Below are 27,782 nucleotides of genomic sequence, written 5' to 3'. Positions count from 1 at the left end.
ATACAGTAGTCTTTGTTCATTGACAAACAGTTAAACACATTAAAAGAAAGAGAATGATATATTTGCATCTGATTACTAAGCGTCCTCTGTCTGCTATATTAGGCCTGAGAACAGACGCTTCCCAAAGAGAGGCTCAGCTGAAATGTCAGAAAGACATCTGTTTTGGATATTCTCAACCAGGCATGAGTATTGGTCTAGCACTATATTTAGGTCTCAGGTGTCATCCAATCTAGTTTAAAACCACTCTTAAGTCCTTGTTCAGAGAGACACCCTGTGCAGCACAGACATGTGTTCATCTGCCTCTCTGCTTATGATGAAGACTTGAGAGTATGAAGAAGAAATAATGTAAGAAATGCAGAGTAAGAATGTCTGACTACACAGTAGAAATTAAAAAAACAAAGGGGATGTGACTTATTTTACAGTTAAACATTACAAGTCTTTCTAAAATCCAAGTTCAGTCAAGGGCTCTCCATGCCACCTCGTGGATACAAATGTTTTGATATGGGATCTGCCTGCTTTGCTCCCACACTAACTGCACACTTCAGCGAAAATTATGAAACCAGCTGGGCAACACTATGCACATCTTACAGTCAACAGTGCTTGGTTACCGATCAGTATGTGTAGGCATATGTCTGTCCCCTGTTAGACTTACCATTGAGGCCTGTGTTTCTCAGTGTAGCTTTTTCTCACCAACACTGTCCTGCTTCCCACTGCACAGCTTGACCTAAGCAACTTAAACACACAACCCAAACCAGGGTCCTCACACCTGGCAGTATTTCCAAATGTCTGTGAAAAGAATGAATGCAATACAGTTCTTCAGCTGGTGAACAAAGTGAACAACTGAAGTATAAGACAAGCTCTGTCTCCCTCTTCTGGTAGGGACCACTAACAGCACACATTGACACACTTTCAGACATGCATCAACTATAAACATTCTGGCCATGTGAACGTCAATTAAGGCCAGAGCAAAAAGGCATTCTTTAAGCTGGGGTCAGTTGTAGAACAATTTGTACCAGGAATATTTAAGTGGGAATATAAGCAGGACAAATGGAGTAAAAGAGAAAGCTCTGTGCTTTCTCAATTAAACTTCATTTGTGAGAAACAAAATGTCTGTCAGATAAAAGCCAAAGTTTTGGAATTCATCTTTCTTTTCTGTTTTTTTTTTTTTAACCTTTTCCCAAATATATCCACTCTTTTACTGTGGTAACCCATGTTTAAGCACCTGTTTAAGACAACAACAAGATACGTGGAACGTGGAATAATGAAAGCTGTGATTGAACCATTACAATAATATTACATTTGGTATATAACTAATGAAAAACATGGTCCCTGATTGACTTTGTTCAGTTTCACTTTGCACAGTGGTAGTGAAGTGTTTCATTGCATCCATTGTCTGTTCTTTCTGACTGGCATTGCATCTTTCTGTATTGTGTTGTATTGTATTAACAAACAATCTCAGAATAGCCAGTATCAAAATCCACATTCACAATTACCATTTCAAATGAACCTGACAAATAACAAACTTGCCATGAAAAGACCAAAAACAGCACAGTTGGCATGATAATCGCTAGCTAGCATACTTACTTATGTATCTTGGCAATATATTTGGTGATGTGCTGCAAAAGCTGCTCTTACATATTTACAGGGTTTCTGACCTGGAGCACAAGATGGAGAGGGTGGCTGGTAGGAATGACAGGTGTTATTACAGGTGTCTATTATCTGATGTAAAAAAAACTATCTATCACAACAAAATTCTAAAATTCTTAAAATGTTTAAAATCTGTATATTGTGCCTTTCATTTCTGTGAGTATACTGTATCTAATCCCTCAGTACATAAAGAATTTACATGAGACACAGCCATAAACTCCAAAGTCCCAGAAGAGCTAAACAATTCAAGTGTTCTTGTTGATTTACATACATGTTCTGATTGCAGTGTTACTGACAACAAATAAAATGCGTGTGGACCTCAAATGATCATGTTATTCTGAAGAATTTATGAAAGAAGATGTGGAATGGTCCACCATTTCTGCACAACCTATGCTTGCTATTTTTCTTACAGGTATTTCTATATATTATGTTGTTGCTTTAGGCAAACAAGCATTTATCATATTTCATCTGATCTAATTGTTTGTTTATTTGACTCTTTAAGGGGACAACATTTTGTGTATGGACCTTTTAGGCATTTTTGCCCTGCCACCAGAAGGTGGTGCCATTATACTTTCAAATGTAGGAGTTTTTCTCCAACAGAAAAGTCCTTTGTTCTTCCTACCTCAAACAGGATGTCTATCCCACATGAAGGCCCACCTCTCTGAACTCTAAAAGCCAACATTTCAGCTCTGGCTGCTTGTGAGAAACATCAATACCCCATCAATCACTGTCACTTCAGGACCATAAATGGCATTGGCCCCCAGTCTCCATCCCATAACCTGGGGTCACTGCTGGAAACAAAAACATACAGCTGGCTAATTATTAGCTTTCGAAAGACTGCCTAAAAGCTGTAGTTAGCCATTGGCGTTGGTAAGCAGGTGAGTGAGTGCGCTATCTACAGGTGTGTGGGGTGGCGTGAGATAATCTCCCCTCAGGCGGACATTCTGAAGGGGTGAGTCAGACAGCCAGGCTTCCCCCCTGGGTCTCTGCGTCACCGCTGGCAACTGTGGAAAGAAGAGGAGAGTCCGATGGCCACTACCAAAGGCATTCGCCTTGGATAGAATCATTTTAGGTGATGGTGTTTCTCTCTCTCTCGCTTTTTTTTTTTTTAAAATGCTGTGATAATCTATGAAATTGTTTCCTCAGGGAGGCCATGACAGTATCACAGCTGTACTTGTTCGGTTCAAAATCCCTGTTGACTACGCACTCATGACCTAGAGACCCTGATGATCACCTTCATCAAAAGTACAGTGACCCTTGGGGGATTCTTACAGGATTTGAAAAAGTTTTCCCATTTCACTTTGGGAATGTTGCTTAAACTTTGACCTTTCCTAAAGAGAGCAGGAATGCAGTCATATACCAAATATGGCAATACGGTTCTTGTTTCATAAAAGACACTGATGGCCTTTCAGACTGAACTTCAATATTGCACTATTTAGCTATCTAGATTTGTGTAACCTACCAAATGAAAAAGCCTTGGGAGATTATCACCTCTGATACAACAACATGCAGTCTGGCACAGGAAGCTTGATTGTTACCACAGGAAATGTGCGCCTGTGGCTCCTGAGCGCTGTGTGTTGCGGTGGAGAAAACCAACAATGGTGGTTACCGTGGTTTCACACAAAGAGGTTTTCACTTCCACGGTGCACACCAAAATCCCTCCCTCAGACTGATCAGTTTTGGTCAACGCACATTCCATGTTCAAATTCCAACCGTTTGTGGGCCAAACACTGAGACAGTTCTAGGAGTTAACCATTTCTTACCTCTATAGTTCATCAATGACTTCGGCATTGTTTGAAGCCTAACCATGCTGAAGTTTGTATAGACATTAGGGGGAAAAGTAAACAGGAAAAAGTGACTGTGGTGACAGTGTGACCTGTCGGAAAACGGACCTTCGTGTCAAGAGGGAACTGAGGCGGGCGGCTGACCTGAAGTACACTGACCTTTAAGTAAAAGCCTTTGTTACTGAGTGCAAACACAGGAGCACAAAGGCCAAAGCAACATCCACTCCAATTCCAAACAGCCACTTGTTCACTCTAACTCTTGGCCAAAGGACCATATGCATTCTGTTATCAAACACAAATAGGGGTATGCATTACTAAAGTAATATCACAACCATGCATTACTAAAGTAATAACTGACTAAATGGAATAATATCGTGGCTGGAAATTGTATGTAGCTGAACAGAAAGCATATATTTTTAAAGACACATTCGATTTGCCCATTTTTATAAAGGAAAGATCACATTTCCCTTGGAGTGCATGCCACACTCCGAAATGGTGACTTAACAAACCATGGACATCACATTCGTCCTAGGGCTTGGGACAATATGGAGTGTCTGCCTTGTCCTTAATCTGCAACAGCAGAACTGAGCCTTATCAACGTCTGACTCACGTTTCCAGCAGCGACCAGCCGGCCTGCTTAGGCCTCCAAAAATAAACACCCTCGGGAGTGGACAGAGAGCCTCGGTCCACTGATAGCTCATTAAGAGAGGGGCCCTGTCTACTTTGAGTCACTAGCTAATTTCCTTATACTCCACCACAGGGAAGGAGATCATGCAAACTAGGCAGACCTCAAAGCCAGCCTGGCTATGGCTAAAATGATTCATATCTCGAGGTTGGGAGACATTTTTGTCTTTTTGTTAGGGTGCTATGTATTAAATTGTAGCTGAAAACAAGGAAGCATCTAGGAGTGGTGCATTATATGCATTCAATTTTAAATATCACTGTTAAGATGAATGGGCTTCATTGTGCTTGTGAGAAAGGAAAACAAATGCCCGTTCAAATGAATAACGTGTCAAATAGGTCAACAGTGTCTTTAAATCTTTCATTAGTCGTGTGGATGGCCAGCCTTTAGAGATGGTTAAAAGTGGGGTTTGATTTACACAAAGTATCAAATTACCCTTAGCAATTCATGAGTGGGGTCAAGGCCCCCGCCCCCTTGGTGGTCCAGGAGATTGCTCTACTAAAACACAAAGGTCAAAAAAGTCTCCCAGCTATAAATTTCCTATTGACATGAATGCCGACAATGTTACTATACTTTACAGGCTACTGTACGCGTAGTCTGTAGCCTATGTATAGAAAAGAGAAAAAGCATACTAATGCAAACAACATGATTTTATACTTTGTTAAACTCATAGTCTGCAACCTCATTAAAACATATTTAGGGTCTTACCCACATGTCGCGCACACAATCATCTCAAAGTTGCAGTTGTAAAAGTTATGACAGAATATGACATATTCAAAACAGACTATTGTATTCTACTCACCGTTATGATGTATTGTTATTTGTATTGTTCATATAAAAATAATAATAATTATTATTACTTTATGTAACCTGTTTTCCTAATTCCACTGGCCTACATTTCAGTTTTTCTACCACACGATGTGAACTGAATAAACAACACATATGAACCCTATATTTGGCACCATACGCTCACTGCTCCTCCTGGGAAAGTGTCTGCCGCATGCTTGCATAGGGTTTATGATCACATGACTGAAAGTGGATGAATTGACTCTTGCTGAGAGAAAGAGCTTTCCAGAGCTGGGCGCTGCGTGTCTCGGGCGGAGTTCCCCGCGAAGACATTTATATCACCAGCCCTCCTTACGAAAGCCTTGCTTGTGGACTGTTTGGAAAATAACTTTTATCTTAACGAGGGTTTGGTCTTTATTGTTTAATGTGTTTACATTACTTTTATAAAAAGGGATTACTGTGAAAGTATTGTCATGGAAAATCTCAGGATTCCCAGCTGAGCCATGGACACGTCGCAGGAGAGCTGATGGTTCCGTTTTTATCACTAAAAGAGGAGCTTAAAGGACTAGTTGGAGAGAAGTTGCAAAGCTGCCACTCTCCTTTGTGACTCACCTCCCATCCACTCTCCCGAGTTTGATTCAAAGTTAGAAGGCAAGATGGCGGCCGATTCCGTGCAGGTAAGAAAGCTAATTCCTTGAAATAAACAGAGTTTAACTGTTTTTAACACAGACATTCGTGCGGACAGAAGTTATATGAAGCTTATCTGACGGCTGCGTCAGAGGTTTTGTGAATATTTGTGCGCTATTTTAGAGACGGGATAACCGATACTTCCAGCGCGCAGTTGGGAAGGGTTAACTGGGACGGGGGGATATCTACTTGGGCCTAGGAAATAACCAAACAGCGACCAACTGTTGCTTCACCGCGTTTACGCGAACAGGCGGAAGAATATAGGGCCTATAGTCTACAATTTACATCTGTACCCAAAGTTAAACATGTTTTGTTTTAGCGATTGATCCTGTTTTTAAATAACCAAACTGAAATTGAACTCGCTTGGTTAGCTCTTCTGATGTTACAAAAACAAAACGTAAAGCTTTCGTGCCTAGGTTTGACTGAATGGTATTTCTGTGTTAGTTTGCTACTTGTAGTGTTGCAGAAAAATTAGTTTTTTTAGTATTGGTGTAAAAATGAACGCATCCAGTGTACTCCGTTTACTTCTTGGGTTGTTTTTGACAGGGCTGTCATGTCACCACGTTTCATGAACGAGGCGATACTTTGTTACTAGCTGAGATTGTTTTCCCCTCTTACTCATGTCGAGGAAACGTATTTGGTAACATTTCAAAAGATATTGATTGTGGTTGTCAAACTTCGCCGATACATCGTTCATATGCGTGTTGTTTTGCTTTGTTGTAAATCAACTGGGCGTTGGTATATTTTTCACCCTCTCTGTCAAAGTGATAATTTACATTACATCTGTTCACATAACGTTGCTTATGGAAATGTAGGGCGGAGATGTGTTCAGTGACGCTTTAGTTGTGTACATATTTTGACCTTGGCGAGAGGAAATCGATGGTCAAGTGGCGTTTCCCTACTTTGCTAGGGCAAACTCCTACTGGAATTGGCTAGCAGTGTACCCCCTGCATTCGCACTATATTCCTGTTGAATTGGCCTGATATTTCACATTTTTATGAAGGATAAATGCACCTATTGTATCATGTTATGTTATAATATAACATTGTAGATGTAGTCACGAAATAGCCTGTTTTCCATTTTATTTTGCAAGAGAGAAGAGGCATTTTCCAACTACTCAGAATTCTAACAACATGTAAGGAAGCAGTCTCATATTTTTTTTCCAAGACATAAACTGCCCCATAACATTTTTCAAATCATCCATGTTGTGTAGTCTAAAACTGGCATAAGGTCTACCGCTACACCTGCGCTGGAGTTGTAAACACACATTCAGATAAAGTCCACTACTATTCACACACTAGCACCCAGTTTTGAGTGGGGAGGTTATTAGAGCAGGGGCAAGCATTTCAAACCAGAAGGTGCTATTAGTATTTTGTATCACTCATTTGGTAGTAACTGGTGCTTCTGGTGTATTCCATTTCATATTGGGCTCAAACATTGACTTGCCCTTTTTTGTATAGTTGAACTTGTTTGTTGTCACTCTAGCTATTATGGCTTGATGTGATTTCTGCTCATCTAATCACAGTGCACAGCATGACATTTTCAAATTGTGGCCTTCCCTCTCTTCATTCACAACTCATATCTGGTATTTTTTGTTTTCGATTTATGGTGTAGATCAAACAGTTGGTGCGGGGGGGTGGGGGGGTGGAGGGGGACTTTAAGAGGCACAAAAAACCTCCTCTCCTTTTAGAAACTGGTTAACTCCAGCCAAAATAGCAACAGAACCGGTCATTAGCAAATTACATGAAATGCTTCTATACAGCGATGAATTCGAAAGCTTGTGTCATTTCATTGACTGGTGAGGAGTAATTGCTGTGTTGCAGTGGGTCCCCCACCCCCTACCCCCTTCATTCTAATTACAGTGTCATGTTGGGGATAGTCCAGACCCCGGCACGTTAGCTGATACTCTTAGCGGAGGACACAGGGTTTGTGTATGCCTTCTTCCCCCTGGTGCTCTTTTCAGCAGTGGTCCTTTATCTGCGGTGGGATCACCTGGGTTACTTACAGAGCATGGTTCATTGACTTAAGGTGGCCAGACCCTGAGGGTGGGAAGCAGGCTGGTGTGGGATGGTTTGCGCTGGGAGGCAATACGAGTTCAAGGACAAGGAAATGGCTTGTTAGCTTCTTAGAAATTACATGGCCAGTCACTGACATGGGAAGGCTGACCATTTGTGCTGGATTTGTTGAGGTTCAAGAAGCTCTGGATTAACACTAGCTGAATCAACATGGCTGAAAGAATGTTGGCTAAAAGGACTGGTACAAAATCATTCATTCATTTGTGATCATCTATCATTTTGGGCCAGCTTGGCCTCATGTGGAGGCTCACCTCTGCCTTACACTTCTTTTTCGATTGGGTTTCTTTTCTGCACTTTCCCCCCCTTATTATCATTTAGAAAAAATAGAGTTCATTTCAAGGCAGGAAAGCTGATCAACAGCTCACTGCCTAAACCTGACCCTATTTTTTAGAACTACGAGGCTGCATCTTTTTTTGGGCTACTACAGTTCAATGACGTACTACCCCTGAGAGGGGAAATGATTGTCCCCAGATGGCTGATGTAGTCGTCTTAATCCCATGCTTGTGGAACACATACTTAAGGGCGTCACATCATGCACTCAGTGCTCGTTTGGGGCAGGAGGGGCCTACTTTGTTGATACTGCATGCGATGCAAATTATGGCACTTGTAGTACTTTTATCTGTATGTATGAAGGAAAAAGTCTTGTAAAGAGTGTAGGGCTTTAACCCCTGAAGTTCATTCATGCTGTGCTCTTTGCTGTTAGCAGCTCATGTGTACTGTGTTTCAGTTCACTTGTGTTCAGGGTTGTCACCAAACAGAAACAGCTACTTAAGGCAGCAATATGTTTTTGTCTAGAAGTAGCGAGCTCCCTAGCCAAAAAACAACAGACTTGCCAAGCAAACAACACCAACACAGTTGGCACTGATAAAAGCTGATATATTTTGGCAGTATATTCGTTGACCTAGTGCTGTAAAAACTGTTCTTACATGGATCACAAAACTCCACAGTAAATAGCCTAGGCGGTTAGTATGAACCTCAGGTGTGTGTTTCTCTCCTTGATATGTTGATATGTTGTTTTGTTTGCTTGCCTTGTCTTGTCCTGTTTGGTTGCTTTGTAAAGCGTCTTTGAGTATTTAGAAAAGCGCTATAGAAAACTGAATTATTATTATTATTATTTGATATGACCATGTGCCATCAAAATTTTGAGCAGTAAGAAATGTGCATAATTTCTTCCCGGTACACAAACTATATGGCATCTGGTATTAAAACATGAAACTGAATTGTCCTACAATGCAACATCATAATCTCTCTTTCTCTCTGTGTAATAGCTATCTGGCTGATTTTCTGTCACCACCACAGACATTTGTCACCGTGTCACATTCACTTCGTCACCAGAGTACTACTAGGTGAAGGTCTGCTCTTGAGGGTAGCCGTCCTCTGGCAGGCTGTGGGTTTTATGGGAGTACGTGGCCACCTGTTATCCCTTGTGTGGGAATTAGCCGGTTATGCAATCTCTGCTCTATCCGCTCCACTCTGCTCCTGGATCTGCATGCTGTCCAGGCCTTGTTGCTGGGTGGAGTTGACAGGACTTTTGGGGTGTCTGGTTTGGGAGGGAAGCCCTGGCTAACACTACCAAGGCTTTTCCCCCCCCGCCCTCATCTGTGCTCGGCTCTCTCTACAGAGGAGTGTGAGTCATAATTGTCTCAGCTTGCTAAGAGTGCTAGCTAACTGCTCCTGAGGTAGTGAATGTATGTTTGTAGGCATTGTTATCTGTCTCCAGGGACCTGTTGAGTCACATTTGACTTTTAAGGCAAGACTAACATTCTGAATGAATGAAGTAGGATGCAGATTAGTGTGAGTGGGATTTACATTAGCTTGAAACTGCAGTAAGATGCCTCTTGTGGAGGTTTCCTGTTTGCAAATATAAATCAGACTATATGGACATTTTGGTCAAATATTTGAGTACACAGGAGAGATGCATTGTTTTCTAGGCAGCTAATTAGCAATGGCTAAGAGCAAAGAGTTTCAACTTTCAAAAAGTTGTTGATTTAGAGCTTTAAACTGTGTGTCACTCTCCTTTGAGGCTTATACAATGCCTCTTTCCACCTCCCTCCCTGTGAGTTTACTTGCACAACATAGTACACCTTCCATTCCCGAATCAGGAAAGTGATGAGATGGGAGAAGGCTTAAGACGCCCTGCAGAGCTTGACGTACACAACACACAATGTTCAGGCACATGGACGGACACTCGGCACACACTTGCAGAGCTTACAAATGTGCAACATTTCCTCAGTACAACTGTTGTGAAAGTAATAGCATGGCAACAGCAGGACCAGGGTTGCTAAGAGGTTGAGTAAAAAAAAGCATTGTGTGAGTGTGAACAGTTACAGAAATAAATATCCCCTGGATCTTCAACAGCTCAAATGGCAGCCTTTCAAAAACTCCCAAGGTAACATACTTGTTTTCGAAAATTCCCTGCACTTGCGGCTTCAAGTCTCAACCAACTCCACCCAAATCATTTGTCTAACCCTCACCGAACAGGAGCATCACTTGGGATTTTCAGCCAGAAATCGAATTTGTTTATGTCAGATAATTGGATGAAGCTGAAAACCAGGTACTGCTATATGTCTGAGCTCTTTGGCTGGTTTTATTTTAGGAGTTTTGAAACCTGCCAGGTTCTCTCATCACCAATGTCCTTAACCAGGCCACGAGCCAGAACAGGGGCTTAGCAGGATTTGTGCTCTCTGAACTCTTGTGGTCATTCTGACATTCATGGAACAGCCACTGAGCACAACCGATACACACATTTTCACGAGAGGTCTGGGACATGGTGGTTTGTATGGGACTCTGCAGACTCATAGTGAGAGAGTGATCCTAAATCTGACCTTCCGGAAGCCTAGGAGGCGGTTGACTCTTTTAAAGAAGAGCTGGAAAACGACAGAAAATGCGCGACTCTGTTTGTGCAGCTGGAGTGGTGGACGTGTTGGTAAGCAATCTGACGTATACGCCTTTGTGTTCATGCTCTGCCGACATGCCCTGGGCCCATTGTTTATGTTTTAAAATAGTTTGGTCTTGGAAGTGGAAGTTTCTATTGTATGGGATTGTATGTTCCAAAACTCCTGGTCAGATTTGGAACGTGTATGGAATACTTATAGAACTATTTCCAACTTCGTGTCCCCTATCTTATACGTAATTACAACATTCAGAACCTCTGAAATGCTACACTTGGCATGTCCATGTTGTCTGAACACCTAGTATTTCTGAACACATAACAAATGTTCCTGTTATTTTTAGTGTGCTGTGGTCGTGCGGAGCTGAGTTTTCTAGTTGGTGTTTTACTCCTCTAGTCAGAACCCTGTCTGTGCCGCACCCGATTGATAGCAGAGGCTGGAGATGCCAAGCGGAGTGTTTGCTGTATGCCTGTAAATCAAGCCCAGGGTACTCTGTTTAAAAGGGGCTCTTTATGTGTTGGGGAGGTTGTTTGCGCACTCCCAGTTCAAGGAAACTACATGTTTGTGAGAACTGTGCAGAGGCAAGAGTTTAAGAAAAGAATGGTTATTGACCAGGGTTCTGGTGTCTTATCAAGGCTGACAAGCTAAAGCTATAATGATGCCTATGTGCTCTTAAACATGTTTTCATTACATTTGATTATTATTTATAGGTCTTTACAGAAAAAAAGTGAAAAAATGTCCTTCCGGATCAGAGCTGTGGTGGCCTGTAAGGTCCACAGATGTTACTTTCACTGAACAAAACTGTCTGTTAGCATGGCAATACACACCTTAGTCGTGAGGCCCTCAGTTTGTGTGGTGGGCGCACACGCTCTTTGGCCATGACGTGTGGATGGAGGCAGCATTCCTTGGTATTGTCTGGCCACTGATGGCTATTGTTAAGGTCAGCCGGTGTGTTTGTGTGCTCGAGGTAGAGCTTGGTGTGGCATTGACCGAGGCCCCCCTGTGCCTTCCCAGCGAACAGATTAGCTGTCCAACTTTTATGCCATTACATAATCGCTCTGTGGCTCCAGACACACGCAAGGCTGCCTTGTCAAGGGCGAAGCCGTCTAGAACCCCTAGAGGGGTCAAGAGACCTACATAGACTTTAGCCATGTTGCTAACTCTTGAGGTCTTACAGATCTACTTTTTGGATGGTAATTATTTTGCTATGGTCGCAAAAATGTTTTGATTGATATGAATGTACACTGATTAGTGTACTTGGTTTCTACCGTTATTGACATCAAATGCACCTAAATGCACTGACCAAAGACTTTAGTTGTTAGCGTTGCCGGTATATTTTCAGTTGCAGTTGTTTTGTAGATCATTTGGCTCTGTTTATATGCAATGTAACATAAAGTGTATCATGTAAAAAAAAATCCATGTTTAATGACCTTGTTTAAGTTAATTTAGGAATGTATTTAAATTCGATCAGTTCAAAATGTTTCCATATAGTGTAGTATAGAATTGCTACGTCTAGTATGTGACCGTTTTCCTTTGGCATGAATTTGAAGTTGTATGTAAAATGCTCTTAAAGTGGAAAAAGGCAACATTGTACATGGAGACCTATTTAGTTTATGTCTTAATTGATGGCTATTCATGGACTTTGTGAAAGCTTGGCTTGTTTTCAAACATTTAAAATGGATGACTTGTAGATTGTAAATATTCACCTATTTTTCATGGTATGTTTATGTGTACTGCAGTTATTCAGTTCATGAACCCATGCATGTCTTGTGTTTGAACATCTACAGGGGGATACTAGGGGGCCAATGGTGTCAGAGCGCCTTGGCCTGGGCCACAACCTGGACCTTTCTGACACTATGGTGCAGCAGAAGCTCGACGAGATCAAGGACCAGATCAAGCGCGAGATACGCAAGGAACTGAAGATCAAGGAGGGTGCCGAGAACCTGCGCAAGGTCACCACCGACAAGAAGAGCCTGGCTTACGTGGACAACATGCTAAAGAAGTCCAGCAAAAAGGTTGAGGAGCTCCACCAGGAGCTGCAGGAGCTGAATGCCCACATTGTGGTGAAGGACCCAGAAGAGCTTTTAGGTAAGGCTGCATGGGGTATTACTGCCGAGGTTTCAGTCGATGATGATGTGTTCAGGTCGCAGGTTTCAGTCACAGCAACATGATCTGCTGTGGGTCTGCTGAGGGTGTCCACAAAATCTGTAGATTGTAGTGATGTCAGTAAATGTAAGTTTTGTTTTCTATAGGTAGAAAAGCCTGAACCCTGATGAGTGGAAGTATTTCTCTGTATGATTAAACAGGTTGACTGCAGGCTTTTTCCAAGTTTGGTTTGTGAGGATGAAGGCAAAGCTGAAGTTAAAAAGGAGAAGTTTTTTTTGTCACTTTTCTCTGTAGTTTTTACCTTGGGCATGAGGTGTTTTAAAAGCACAAAAACAGGAAATACTTTATCTTCCTGCTCACGTGTCCAGTGTTATGACACTGACGGTGTCAATTGCACAGTGATCATAACCGTCCAATCTTTTTGGACAACAGCATAGCTTCTGACCTAAAGAATACTACTGTAAAACAGGCAGAGGAGAGGAGAGGCTGATGTCATCAGGCTAAAGGCCAGTGAGCAACTGCATAAGTTGACAAGGAAAAGGGCTGGAGCTGTCATTTGGTGTGTGTGTGTGTGGGTGTGGAAGAGAAGAAAAGAAAATGGTCCTTGAGTTTGTTTGTGGGCATTTAAAGGAGCGCTGACTGGGTGGGGGAGACGGCTGTGTCTGCTAGAAGTAATGAGGGCGTGAGTAAGGAGGATACCTTTGGGAGTTGCAATCAGTGCCAGAGTGTTATCCACCCTTATATGTTTGTTCACGTGTGTGTGTTTCTGGTTTATATGCCATGGACACCTTGTGTGTACATCAGTTGGTGTAAATAAATGGACAGCTATTGAGTATGAACATGCACAGCTGGTTTGTGTGTGTGTGTCCCTATAATATGTGTGTGTGAGAGAGATATATTAGCATCTCAGATGGACTGTGTCTCTGTCTACTCAGTAACTGTGTGTGTTTCTGTGGATGTAATTACAGATATGTCGGTGTGTCTGACTTTCCAAGCTAGGGTAGCAGTCACACTGCAAAGGAGGGCTGCTGTAATTGGCTGATCATACCCAGCAGTATCCCACTCTTCCTCAACAGGCTGTTTACCAAGAAGAGGAAAGAGAAATGAGGAAAAGAGTGTGAGGGAAGGCAAAGAAAAGAGGGGGAGGGCCTGAGTGAGGAGGAAGAGAGAGGAAGTTAACAATGTAGAGAGGTAAGCGAGCGAGTGAGTGAGCTGGAAATGGGGTGGGAGAGAGGGAGCGAGACGGGCAGAGAGAGAGGAATTAAAGTAAGGATTGGGGTTGTTGGCTGGCTGAGAAGATGTCTCGCAGTCACAAGGCCTGGCTGGCACAGCGGGTAAATCCTGCCTGGGATGTCAGCTGTGTTAGTCAGCCCAGCCTGACCTGAACCCTGATGAGGAAGTGATGGCATTGATGTGACCAAAGCCTCTCCTCCCTCCCCCATCCCTCGCCTGTGACCTGTCACGAAAACTTGATTGCAACTGATTGGCCATGTTCGCCTCCGCGTCACTACCTACGCAACTCAACATGGACAAATGGTTTCCTTTCACCTTCTCTTCAGAAATGTTATTTTTGTCAAAAGTAAAGACTCTCGTTAGATTATTTTGATGTTGAGTTGCATGCTGCAGCAGGCACCCTTTTACACTACAGATTTGATTGATATTCTATGTATGGAAATGTATGCTATGTATACAGCCGTCTACCTTATCGTATCAACTACATTTCCATCAAATGTAACTACTGTAGAGAAGGATTCTGAGTGTCTCTACACGTACAGAGATACTTGACATTAATTTTGTAAGCAAATAGGTAGGCTAAAGAACTGGATATAGATGTTTTTAATTGTGACTCCACTCAGAAGCACATCCTTTAAATATTAATAACAGAGGTCGTTGGATATTCCTGTTATCTGGGAATTTCGCAATGGTGCTATCAAGAGTCCTGTCCATACATACATACATGCAAGTATTTCTGGTGGTTTAACCCTTACTCACACACTTTAGAAAGCTGTAGGGTGATGGTGTGCTTCTGCATGGGCGTTGTCTGGATGTAGTTAATCTCTCTGCCCACCACAGGGCAAACGGGGTACTTTATGGCACACCTGCCCTTTGAACAGCACACGCTTAATTGGGAACTTGTACTAGCATTTACTTCTCCTAACAGGCCAGCAGACATGAAACCAAAGCCTCGTCAGGCCAGCATCTCCCAAGCAAACACCCAGAGGAAGTATGGGCCAGTGTCATCAGTGCAGTGGCACTCTGGCATCCTGAGAGAAATGCTAACATTTTGGGATTTTTTTTGTGTGAATGATAACACTGACTCATCTAACGCACAATTCTTATTTTCTGAAAACTGACCAAAAAACCTGATGGAATGACCGTTATGTATTTCATATTTGTTAAAGTTTGCTTCCTGTTTTTACTTCTGCGACCTGGACACCCTACACGCGCTGTGCTCTGTTGTTTGCTGGTTTGACCGCCGACTGCCTTTCATTTTACAACCCCGAGCTAAATCCCAAGCTGTCAGTCTCCTCGCTGAAAACAGATTATTAACGGGCGTAATGATGGTTTGGCCTAGAGCTCACATCTTCAAGCAAAAAAACACAGCCAAGTGAGCTGCATATAGCCCTGTGTCTTAAACTGAAGGCTCCAGATTTTTGCCCTACATTTATGTGTGTGTTTTTTTTTGTTTTTTCATCACCCAGATTACAGGAAGAAGGTCTAAAGTGTTTAGATTTCAGGGAGGTCTCTTGAAGATAACAAAGATGGGCCTCGCTCCATTTATAGTTCACTAAATCTGACTCCGATCTCCTGAGGGTGATTGCGACCAAGTGTGTGAAAGGAAGAAAGAAGAGGGTCCATACATGGCCACTGATGACAAGCAAGGTGCTAAAACGGATGGTGAAACTGTTGTCGTTGTTTTTTTGGGTGAAATTGTTGTTTTGGTTTTGATGATCATTTCCATTGCGTAGTTAGACACGGTGACATGGCCTCAAGGGTTAGCTTGTAAAAGTAGCTGAAAAAGAAAGAAGGGAGACTGACTGACGTTTTCAAATTTAAGAGGGGTCCTAATTGAAGTCTTTTTTTTTTTTTTTTTTAAATAGCCTTTTGTGGTTAAGGGTTATGAATGATTCATTGCCCTTGTGACATCGTGTGCGTGTGTGTGTGTGTGTGTGTGTGTTTTGCTGGTGCTGGTGTTCCTGTCCTGACACGAGGAGATGATCTCATCCCTCAGTACCGCAGCCCTGCAGAACGTGCTGCTGACTGAAGGTGCGCTGGAAGCCCCTTGAGGGTCGAAAGAGCACACACACACACACACACACACACACACACACACACACACTCTCTCTCCCTCTCTCTTCTCCCTGCACACTTTCTGTTGCTCGCGTGTGTCTCCTGGACTCACTCAGAGATGTATGACTTCAATACTCCCAGTCCATCTGTGTGTGAACCTCAGTACACTTCATCTAAGTGGGTTCATGGGATTGCAGTGGTTGAATAATAAGTAAGTTGTTCTGTTCCACTGTTAATAAGAGTCCATTATTGTGATTTCTGTCGCAGGCATTTTGGTGAGTTAAAGGCTCCCCTTTATATTTAATCATAATTACATGGGCGTGGTGTGTGTTTTCTGCCATTGCATCATGGGGAGAGTTTTGGCCATGACAGGGAGATCAGTGCTGCTGTGTTGGATAATGGAAGTCAGAACAGACATAGGAAGACATACAGGGCACCACTACTTCTGTGTAGTCCTGTACCCCCATTGCCCTTTTTTGTATGGCATGTGTCATGAACCCCACTGCCAAGAGATGCACTTTGCTCTATCCATTCCCACATCACCCTGCCTGGAGCTCCGAGTAGTTCCCATGCTGTGTGGCTCCTGCTGTACTGTGCTGTGTGCTGTCATGCTCTGCCCAGTTTGTTTGGCTCGCGGATGTTGCTGTTTCCCCAGCCCGTGCGCGAGTCTTTCCACCCCGACTGGGGCGGTTCTCCCACAGAGAGCGCCTTTCACAAACCGGCTCTGGCTGCCGCCTGTGAAGTTGCACGTGCAGGTCCTGCCTGCACACGTCTAACCCCCCCCCATACACACACACACACACCCCAAGTTTAACACCACGTTATTAAAGCTGTCACTTATTGTGTTTTGTTGCGCAACCCTCCTTTTTTTTTTTACCCCATCCAACAATGGAAGTGTCACCCTGAGGAAAGCCCTCTTCTATCTGTTGAGGCCCAGAAGGCGTTCCTTGGGAGTGGAGGGCTGAACCCAAGCCTCCGGTTTAACCATTTAATGGCTCTGTGGTTTGGTGGGGTTTTGGCAGCATAACTGTCCAGAATGTTCTCAGGTCCCTGTCTCTCTCGCTCTGTTTCTTCCTTTAACTAGTGCATCTCCAGAGTGAAAGGCCGCAGTGGGGTCCTGATAAAAGTTTCTTTGTTTAATGTCAAAAGTGTATTTTCTTCTGTTTTGGCGTTCCCAGCAAGAACAGACAGCTCATGTTGCCTGGGTTTTCTTTAACACAGGGACTTAGTGTTGCGAGTCTGCTGTTAGTTTGCAGATTTCTACCATTCTTGCTTTCTTGCATTTGCTGTTTCTCTCTGTTTTTGATTAGTTCTCTGTGTAATGACCTCGCCATTGCTCCTGATTATGTAGCACCAAACAAAGCCTATGATGGCAGTAAAGGAGGTAAAAGAGAGCCTTGTCTTTTTGCCATTGCCTTGTGAACTTCTTTTACATCTTCATGAGCTACGTCTGCACATCGCAATTACTCCTTTCATTAATGTCCGAATGTGTTACTTTTGCTATGGCTGGTGGTTTTTGAGGTGCGTAACCGTGCTCTCGTCTCTTTCTTGTAATTTCAGAATTCCCCATGACTCCAGACACCCCGAGCAGTGAGGTCCGGTCCAGCCACAACAGTAGCCGCCTAGCCGCCCTCAAGAGGCAGAACGACATTGAGCTCAAAGTCAAACAGGGGGCTGAGAATATGATCCAGATGTACTCCAATGGCTCCTCCAAGGTAGTCTGCCTGTCTTTGTGTATATATTAGTGTGTCTGTCTATGTATGTGTGTGTACGTTTATTTTGTGTATGTGTCTCTGTGTCTGGCTGTGTGTGTGTCTGTGTCGTCTGTGTCGTCGTTTTGTGTATGTGCGTGTACGTGTGTTTTGTGTATGTGTCTGTGTCTGGCTGTGTGTGTGCGTGTACGTGTATTTTGTGTATGTGTCTGTGTCTGGCTGTGTGTGTTTGTTTATTTTGTGTATGTGTCTCTGTCGTGTGTGTGTGTGTGTGTGTGTGTGTGTGTGTGTGTGTGTGTCCCTGTGTCTGTCTGTATGTGCAGTATGTGTTTGTGCACACGCTTGCGTCTATGTTTATGCCTGTTATGAGTGGGAAATGGCAGTGATCGTCTTCAGAGGCAGCATGATTTACATGGAGCGAAATGTCTGCAGCGAAAAAGGAAAAGCAGCTCTTGAAACCATTCTGAGCACAGGATTATAAACACAGAGAGCAGACATGGGGGGGGGAGGGAGGGAGAGAGAGAGAGAGAGCCTACTATCTAAAATAGCAACCTTAAATGTTAAGAATTCAGTCCAACTCAGGAGCCCATCTGTGGGAAGACAAGTCCTTTGAAGTGAAGGGGAGATTGAATGAAGCAAAACAGTGGAGGAAAAAGAAACAGATTGTTTAAGTTCCATCCCAAAGAAATGGAAAGAGAGGGTAGAGAAAATATCCAATAAATTAAACTAAACTTGGGAAAGGGCGGAGGGACATGGGCATGTTGAAAAGTTAGCAAGTCATCAATCTGAGCCCAGAATACTGTGCTGAACATGTCTGGTGTGATGAGCGTCATTAACCCTGTTGGGCTCCATGGTTTTTCTATTAAAGAAATTCAGGATGATTTAACATGCGTCCTTCACCCATACCGGTCACAATGTTTGTAGCGAGGTCATACCCCGTGTGTGTATATTTAGCCCTTGTTGTTGTTGTTGTTGTTGTTGTTGTTGTTTGGTGAATGTAGCAAATTGATTCTAGTTCTCTAAATGAAGGCCACTATGAGACAAATAATATGTGAAGAATTTTCCCAGAGCAAAACGCAGCCTTGACCTGTTGCTTCCTGTGACTACGACAGCAACCCCCACTCCCTCCAACTGCAACAAAGCTCAGAGAGAGAGAGAGAGAGAGAGAGAGAGAGAGTGTGTGTGAGTGAGATGGAGACAGAGAGTGAAAGAGAGAGAGAAGGAGGGAGGGAGAGACATAGAGAATGAAAGCGGCAGTGGGAGTGAGTCCACAGGCTCAGGCAGTGGTCTAAAATTAGCCTCTCAGCTTGAACTCAGGACAGAGGAAGTGGAAGAGGACAGGTGATCAGTTAAATCTGTTTACACTCGTTTTTGCTTCTGGCTCTCTCTCCTTTCTCTCTCTGGCTCTCTCTCTCCTTTATTTATCTCCTTTTTCTCTCTCTCCCTCCCTCCATGTCTTTGTTTCTCTCTTTCTCCTTAGTGCAAAGCTGCTAGTGAGGCATGACCAGGGATTAGAATAGTTGCCACTGCCCCAGACTCTGCACCAGATATTGCACCAGATCAGTCAGTGTATCCTTTTTGAAGGATTAGGATTGGGATCAGGGTTAGCAAAACCAGATTAACTTCCCCACGGCATGAGGAAATGTCAGTCAGTAGGCTGTCAGCGACTCTGTTTCAGTTTTTTGTTATTGTTGTTGTTGTGTTTAAATTAGCTCAGTTTAGTTTTTTTGTGCTCGACACATAAGGGCTTTGTCACTGGTTTTGCCTGCTATCAACAGAGCGTCATTGGTTAAGGAAGTGATATAAGTCAGGAATGTCTGTCTGTCATGCATGGCTCCTGAGCGGCAGGAAGAAGGCTCAGGCAACAGGAAGCTCTGTACCTGACTCTGACGGGAGCTAAGCGACCCGTAGCCATTTAAGTCACAGTTGCAGTCCCGCGCTGTTGACAACACACCCTTTCACTCACCACAAGTATCCCCTTACTCCTCCCGTTGCCCTGCGGTTTGGGGTTTCTGAATGGAGGCTGTGGGCGCGGGAGCCGGAGCATGCGGGCTGTTCTCAGACTCTCCTGTTGGCCCGCCGCGCCGCTATTCTAGGTTAGGCGAGTCACATGCTCGGTGAGTTCCTGCAGCGCATCCTGCAGGAAGCGCCTCCCAGCTGGTGTCCGCAGATGAAGCCGTGGGCTCAGGAAAGGGCTCGCTCATGCCCCAATCCCCACTCCCGGCTCCGCTTCGGCCCGTGTGGCTGACTGACCAGTTCACAGTCAAAACAGAGATTGGAAGATTGGGCCGGACGTGAAATTGGGCACTTTTGCCATCAAATTCCATAAGCACTCAGTGGCATTGTTCAGCAATGCGGTACCTTGTTTGGAATGTTGACCTTAGTCATGGGTTGCTTCCAAGATATGGGTATTTCAGTGCACTCGTGAATAGGAGACGAAGGAATAATTTTTAGTGTCTTTCCCATCCAGGGACCGTGGGACACCAGTGAAATGCTTTGCTAGCTAAAATGCATTGCCATTGTTTTGAGATGGCTAATTCTCAAGACATTTTGTCACTTTAAACCCCATAATCAGACACTAATTAAGCAATAATTAGGACGACTTGATGTGGAAGCGTCTGGTTTGTCAAAGTATTTAAATGTGCTTCACAGTGGTGTTTTGGATATAATGTGTAACTGATTCATAATTATATGAACTCTTACAGAAATGTTTATATGAGATTAATAGTGAACCAAATTGGAAATGTTTGAAGAACAAATATAAAATGTAGTATTAGAACATTGTTGCCTTACTGAATTACGTCAGTGAGGTTTAGTGTCTCTTCCTGTTGTTTTATTTTGACTGCAATTTATCAAATCTACATGTCTGAGGCATGAGTGTTAACAGAGAATTGATCTGGCTGCCCCAAAGTACTGCATACATGCTCTGTAAAAAATAAACCAAATGGTTTATGCCTTTAGGTGGCTGTGAATGTTTTAACTGACAGAGGGTTTTTGCAAATGCCTACTATCAAATACATTTCATGGACACGCATATTATAATTTCTAACATATTTGACAAAGGTTCAGTATGTATGATAAGAGATTAAATCGGGTAATATTGTAATGAAATAATATTTTTTTGAAATAATATTCTGTTTTACTGTTATTCTTAGGATCGCAAGCTGTTAGCGGCAGCCCAACAAATGCTCCAGGACAGCAAGACGAAGATCGAGTTCATCCGCATGCAGATCCTTAAAGCCACCCAGGCCAGTGAAATGGGCTTTGAGAGTAATGATGGTATGTAGCAGTCTACTTGGTTCATTTGTACAGTCCTGTTCTAATGTTGTTGGGGATCAAGAGCTTTGTTGAAACATGAAATGACAGTATACACTTCAATGCTTTGCTCATAAGGATCATTATTCACCATGCCAATTATCAGAATTATTTGTTTTTCAATACGATCATGCAATAGGCTGAGTTTTTCTGGAAATGCTTGCATTCTTGACTATAATAAAATAGTCTCTCACAACAGATCAGACAATCAGAATATTGATATATTTAATATTGTGTGACACTGCAGAATACGATTGAATGCGTTATTGCATAAAGCATTGTATTATGCAGTGTCTATTCCTTAAAAGACAATGTCTTCTCAGAGATTCCCGTGCAATTATCATAACTGTGACCGCTATGCTTACCTTGGGCTTTGACCGGTCAAGGCCACCGTCATTGTCGGGCCAGGCTCTTTCCCAGCTAGGATTTTATAATGTATTGTTTGTAGAGATGTTTTGCCGTGATTGCTTCATGTAAAACCACAGTGCGTACACATGGCTACCTAGCGGCTTCTTTTATAACCTCTGTGGTTTCATATTGACTCTCAACACCTCACACACTTGTGTAAAGGAGAAAGTCTATGAGGACTTCTGTGTCTTTAAGTGTGACCTGACGTCCTATCTGTCATGTGACCCTTATACAGTTCCTAGCACCAAACCCATCATCAGTCCTCTGGACCTGCGGCTGGAGGAGTTGCGACATCATTTCCGGATAGAGTCGGCCCTGGCAGAGGGTGCCCGCAACGTCATGAAGCTGTTAGATAAGGTGGCAGAGAAGAAGGGCCATTCTGAGGTGAGAGGTCATATCAAGTACATGCTCTTTCCCAACAGCAAAACATGAACTCGCTTCTCTGTGCTTCATTAAAAAGGTGGATTCACAAAGAATAAGAGAGAAATTTTCCAGGAACAGTTGAACATGTTTATTTCTATTAGATAGTTTACTTAGTGGACACAGGTGCACTACATTGCTGAGGCTATTAATGGGTACATACAGAAATCATGCAAATAAAGAATTTAGTGTTTCCCACACATAGACTTTACTTAGGCGGGCCGCCCAGGTATATTAATGGTAGCCAAAGTATATTTGAACCATTTTAACATTTTCTTTTTAAAATGTATTTATTTTGATCTGTCTGAGAGCCATGATTGATTAAGGACATTCTCCTCTCGCTCTACCCCTCCCGTACCTCCTCATAAGGGTCTACTGACAATCACACATGCTCTGCAGACAGACAGACAGACAGACAGACAGACAGACAGACAGACAGACAGACAGACAGACAGACAGACAGACAGACAGACAGACAGACAGACAGACAGACAGACAGACAGACAGACAGACAGACAGACAGACAGACAGACAGACAGACAGACAGACAGACAGACAGACAGACAGACAGACAGACAGACAGACAGACAGACAGACAGACAGACAGACAGACAGACAGACAGACAGACAGACAGACAGACAGACAGACAGACAGACAGACAGACAGACAGACAGACAGACAGACAGACAGACAGACAGACTCTACGTTAGAAGATGCAGACATAGTAGATGTTTTACGAGCACGGACCAAATAAAGCAACTGCATTTCTCCTGATATATACTTGTTCTCTAGCTTCGAATTCTATGAAGGAAAGCGGCAGCTGCTTTGGTCGCTACAACCCAAGTGTATTCAGCACACACAACTCGGCCATTGTGTCGTCCTTCAGCAGATATGATAAGGGAATACGGCATGAAGAACAGTGTACAGCACCCCAGGTTTCTTGGACAACATTAGCACTAAGCGATGAATGACTATAAATAAATGCACAAGCCAAACAATATTTAATTTGACGTGCAATTACAATTGCACTCAACAGTGAGACACCATGCCGAGATCAAACAACTAAGTTCAAGCTTGTTCTGTTCTTGTCGATCAGTGGAGCTGCTTGTACAAGTAGTGAAAGGTGAAAACCGGCAGCAGCAGGTCCCATTGTGGTAGAGGCAGGTGTTGGTGGCCGCCAGCTACTACCACAAGTATATTTCAGGCCTGTGGGAAACACTGAAAGAAGAGTTCATTCTTCTTGTCCAGATTGTGAAATTCAGATCTATTTCCTAAGAAAACTCCCCTGTTAGTGTCCAACTAATAACCTGCAGAAAGCAAAACAAAGCTTTGTTCATGTGAGAGAGAAGATTTTTATTTTTATGCTGGGTCTTCCTTTGACCCTTGGGATAATGAAGATGAATATCACACGAGCGTGTCATGAAACTGTTGCCCTCTGAGCAGGCTGCACTGTAAAGCCACCGGCAGACTTTGGTCACGACGCTGTGTGAAATCTTACAGGCAGGCTCGTGAAGGCGGGTGCCGACGTCGCAAGCCCACATGGAATGTTCTAGAGGTGGTGCAGCATACTGCAACTCTGTATCCCATAGGTCCACCGCAACCTGCCAGCTCTCTCTGTCTCGGTTGCAGAGTGCAAACTGTCGGTGCCTTGAAATGGCTGCGCCATGTGCGAGTTAACACACAGCAATGTGCAGAGGGTGCCAGAGCAGTCACTGCAGTGAGACACAGCTTTGTGGGGCTGTCTCTGCTGCTCGAAGGATATCAGTGGATCCAGGTGTGAGCTGGCGAAGGTGTCAGTGCTGCCGGCGGCCTGTGGTTTTAGTTACACCTTTGACCATCCCCTCATGCACACCGGTAGTTGAAGAGATAAAAACCTATCTCAGACAGTAGTCTACTGTAAGTCTGTTTGCTTCTCTTCAGGCCTATGAAACTGGCCGCCTTTAGCTACTGTGCTTCCTAATCTGTGTAATTGCCTATTAGTTTGACTGAAATGGCCATTGTGAACCATAACCTTAATATTAACATGGAATTGACCGCTTATGTATGCCAGGTATGAGAGTATCACTAACTGTATTAAGTACTAACTGTACTAAGTGTTAGGTATAAGTAGTGAGTTAAATCTCTTTTTCCCTCTCATCTTTCTTTCTCTCCTCCTTCCTTTCCTTTCCCCTGTCTTCCTCAGGCCCAGGCGGTGCTAAATGAGTCCAGTCAGAAGCTGGACCTGCTGAAGTACTCACTGGAACAGCGGCTAAGCGAGCTGCCCAAGAACCACCCCAAGATCAGTGAGGTCAAGGAGGAGCTGGCTATGGTGGCGTCCCCTCCTCTCAGCCCGCGCCAGAGCATCATCTCCACATACACCCAGTACAGCACGGTGGCCAAACCGGCTGCTCTCACTGGTACGACTCGCCAATGGACAACGGACATGCACACACATGCACATCCTGTCACACACACACATACACATGGTTTTGAATAGCCATTTTATATCAACATTTTGAAAAGCAGGGAGATGGAGATGAGGAGACATTCTTAGTTGTAAATTCTTGATCCAGTGATTCATTGAGTTGTTTTATATATGCCCTAAAGAGCATTAATACCTGTATATAATATGTTATTCATACTACAGTAAGACCGATACATCACAATCATTCAAAATCAATAATGATGTCTTGGAATATGTGTGGGTGTGCATAACAGGTACTTTGGATGTGAGGCTCATGGGCTGTCAGGACCTGCTAGAGAACGTTCCGGGCCGTGCCAAGGGGGGGACGATGACGCTGCCCGGCTGGAGCCCCAGCGAAACCCGCTCCTCCTTCATGAGCCGCAGCAACAAAAACCGTGGCGGCAGCGGGCGCAACCTATCCAAGTCCGACGAGCTGACCAGTTGAGTGACCGCCCATCTCTCTCTCTCATTCCTTTCAGTATTCTTTCACATCATTCTGTCTTTCCCGCATGTCTAACGTTGCGTATATCTTACTTTGTGACTGGGTTTTAAAACAAATTAAATACCTTTTCATAGGAGTCATCAGAGGGGGGATTTTGTGTTGGGAAAGTGATGACGACAGTAAGAGCTGAAATGCACTTAGCTGAAGCTGCGCTTTAGCATCTCCTCAGCGTGTGTCCTGGCTTTTCTTAGGAACTGATCCCACTTATTGCCAAGAACAGAGCTGCTGTGGGGGTAGTTAAACTAAACTGTGTGTGTGTGTCTCTTATCCAGATGAGATCAGTGCTGTTCTGAAGTTGGATAACACAGTGGTGGGCCAGACCAGCTGGAAGCCGGTCAGTAACCAGGCCTGGGACCAAAAGTTCACCCTGGACCTGGACAGGGTAGGCATATAACACACACACACACACACACACACACACACACACACACACACACACACACTTTGCTGTGTGCATATTGACTCCATTGTACTTTATCTATCTATCTCTCTCTCACTCCCTCTTAAAAACTCTTGACTGTTCCTCTCACACATAATTAACACACAAGGTCCATTATCCAGTGTGTAGCGAACAGTCTCTCCCTGTCACACACACACACACACACACACACACACGCACTACTCTTTCCCTTTGTTCCCTTTGACCCACGAAAAGCACACCACACACTCCCCCTATACTTTAACTCACACATTCAGTGGAACAACCCCGGGTCCTTCTCCACAATTAACTTTGGCAGTATTAATCCAGGCTTGGGCTCACCTCTCTTACAACCCCCCTTCTGAAGGCAATTTAAAAAAGGAGAACCGCCGTTGACGCTCCTAATCTGTTTGTTCTCCAACTCCCACCCACCCCCACTTGAGGTTTTAAATCCTCCCGGTCGGATGGCTCTTTTAGTTACCTGAGCGCATGGACTGTAAAAGTAAACTCCCCTTTCCTGAGGGCGAATGTCGCCGAGTGTTGGAAAAATAGGTGCCATCCCCAGCCCTCCCCTCAGCCTCCCACTGGGGCCTCTGCTTTGATGATGAGCGGGCAGGCAGGAGACAGGGGTAGGGTTTAAAGCACGGGGGGAATGGGAGGTGGGAGTGCAAGGAGGAGAAAACAGCATGGTAACTTTCCATTAAGGTGTCTGCTTCTTGGGCGTGGGGGATGAAGTCCCGGCTTTTGGAGGGGAGAAAAGACGTGAGGATGAGTTCAGTGAGTTGCCTTGAAGTCGTTTCAACAGAATGAGCTCATTGCACCACAGGGCTTCTCTCTATCTTTCTCTCTCTCACTCTGTCTGTCTGTGTCTGTGTGTGTGTGTGTTGACACTGCCAATTATCTCTGAGTGTCTGTCCAGATCTTCTTTCAGCCCGTGTGTGTGTGTGTGTGTGTGTGTTACACATTTATTTACTCTGATTAGCTCTTATCAGTGGATAGAGTCTGTTAGTGTTAGCGTTTAAACTAAGTGGAGTTGTGTAATGATGAATGACTGTCCTCTCACATGCTGCCATGGGTCTAGAGCCAAAGTGTAAAGTCATGGCTTACCCCCTTAAAAAGATCTTGTTATTTTGGTCCACATCCCAACACCTCTGCTGGCCTGGTACTTAGACGCACACTACAGCAATAGGTATCAAACGGAGTGTAATTTATAAAGGCCTGTATGAGTCATGTCTACTTGCGACAGGAGTAGGGAAACCTGAATTATGTCTTGTATTTGGCATGGTAGCATTCAGCTGCTTTCACCCTTGTATCTGTTTGGCTTTGTTTGAATGTTAGTCATTGCATCCGGTAAACAGTCACAGTTTGGCATTCACAATAAGAGTTATGCTAACTGACCCATCCCTTTACCGGCAGATGCCAACACCACAACTGAGCAGCACCTTACCATACCGCCATGAGAGCTTGTATTATTAACTCTATATCTTTTTTTTCAGAAGAATTTAATTTTCAATGTCCACAAACTGTTGGCAAAGGATAATACAAACTGCCATGAGGAGTTTATTGGTATCTGATGGCCTAGAAGTGATTTTAACACAAGAAAATGTCAGAAAAGTGTACGCTGAGAGATTCTTTATTTTCTTTACATTTTTCATTAGCAGAATTCACAATGGCCTGCATGTCAAACTGTAGATGTTTTCTTGCTGGAAATCGAGAGATAATCAATATTCTAAGAGTAGCAGTGGAAAATACTACCACTTATGTGCCTGTCATGACCGGTGCATTCATGGTTCTCATTAGTTCCTTACTTCTTATTTTTCATTAAATGGAGACTTAAATGCATGTCCTGTTATTGTGTACCGGTTATCTGACTGGGTGGTGTGTTTGTGTGTTTGCACAGTCCCGTGAGCTGGAAATCGCGGTGTACTGGCGTGACTGGCGTACCCTGTGTGCCGTGAAGTTCTTGCGGCTGGAGGACTTCCTGGACAACGAACGCCATGGCATGTGCCTGTACCTGGAGCCGCAGGGCACACTGTTTGCTGAGGTGAGCGGCATTCTGGGGATGACCCTAGATCAGCGCTCCTGCTAACTCAGACCCTAGATCAGCGCTGATGTTAACTCTGACCCTAGATCAGCGCTCATGCTAACTCTGACCCTAGACAGGCGCTCATGCTAACTCTGACCCTAGATCAGCGCTCATGCTTACTCTGACCCTAGATCAAGGCTCATGCTTACTCTGACCCTAGATCAGCACTCATGCTAACTCTGACCCTAGATTAGCGCTCATGCTAACTCTGACCCTAGATCAGCACTCATACTAACTCCGACCCTAGATCAGCACTCATGCAACTCTTCTGTTAATCATGTGTAGCGCTAAGCAGAGTATGGCACTAACAATGGCAAGTTTATGAGCCCAAAAGGAGTCATTCAGTATTGCATTTGCTGCTGCATGTTAATCTTCCCTGGACAAAGGCATTTACTTTAAATGTGTGGGGCAGTTGTTGAACTTGCTCCTTTGTGTCAGTAATCCACGCTATGCCCTTCTGCTTCTCCTCTTATGTTTAGTCAAAGTGTTCCATGTGATCCCAAACATCCATCCATGCATGAACAGGCC

At 43.8% G+C, this 27,782-nt stretch overlaps 1 protein-coding gene across 1 annotated transcript in view; it reads left to right on the top strand.

Moving 5' to 3' along the window:
* Window positions 1-5,206: 5,206 nt before the first annotated feature.
* Window positions 5,207-27,782, top strand: part of pkn2b (protein kinase N2b) — a 29,785-nt gene continuing 7,209 nt past the window's right edge. Inside the window, exons 1-9 of the mRNA XM_080857481.1 lie at window positions 5,207-5,576; window positions 12,340-12,640; window positions 17,510-17,664; window positions 20,817-20,940; window positions 21,620-21,768; window positions 23,988-24,201; window positions 24,503-24,688; window positions 25,023-25,132; window positions 27,069-27,212. Coding sequence (XP_080713607.1) covers window positions 5,556-5,576; window positions 12,340-12,640; window positions 17,510-17,664; window positions 20,817-20,940; window positions 21,620-21,768; window positions 23,988-24,201; window positions 24,503-24,688; window positions 25,023-25,132; window positions 27,069-27,212 — 1,404 coding nt within the window. The 5' untranslated portion in view covers window positions 5,207-5,555. The remainder of the gene's footprint in view (window positions 5,577-12,339; window positions 12,641-17,509; window positions 17,665-20,816; window positions 20,941-21,619; window positions 21,769-23,987; window positions 24,202-24,502; window positions 24,689-25,022; window positions 25,133-27,068; window positions 27,213-27,782) is intronic.

This window comes from Sprattus sprattus (assembly GCF_963457725.1).
Source record: "Sprattus sprattus genome assembly, chromosome: 2".
Lineage (NCBI taxonomy): Eukaryota > Metazoa > Chordata > Actinopteri > Clupeiformes > Clupeidae > Sprattus > Sprattus sprattus.
This window is presented reverse-complemented; position numbering and strand designations above follow the sequence as displayed.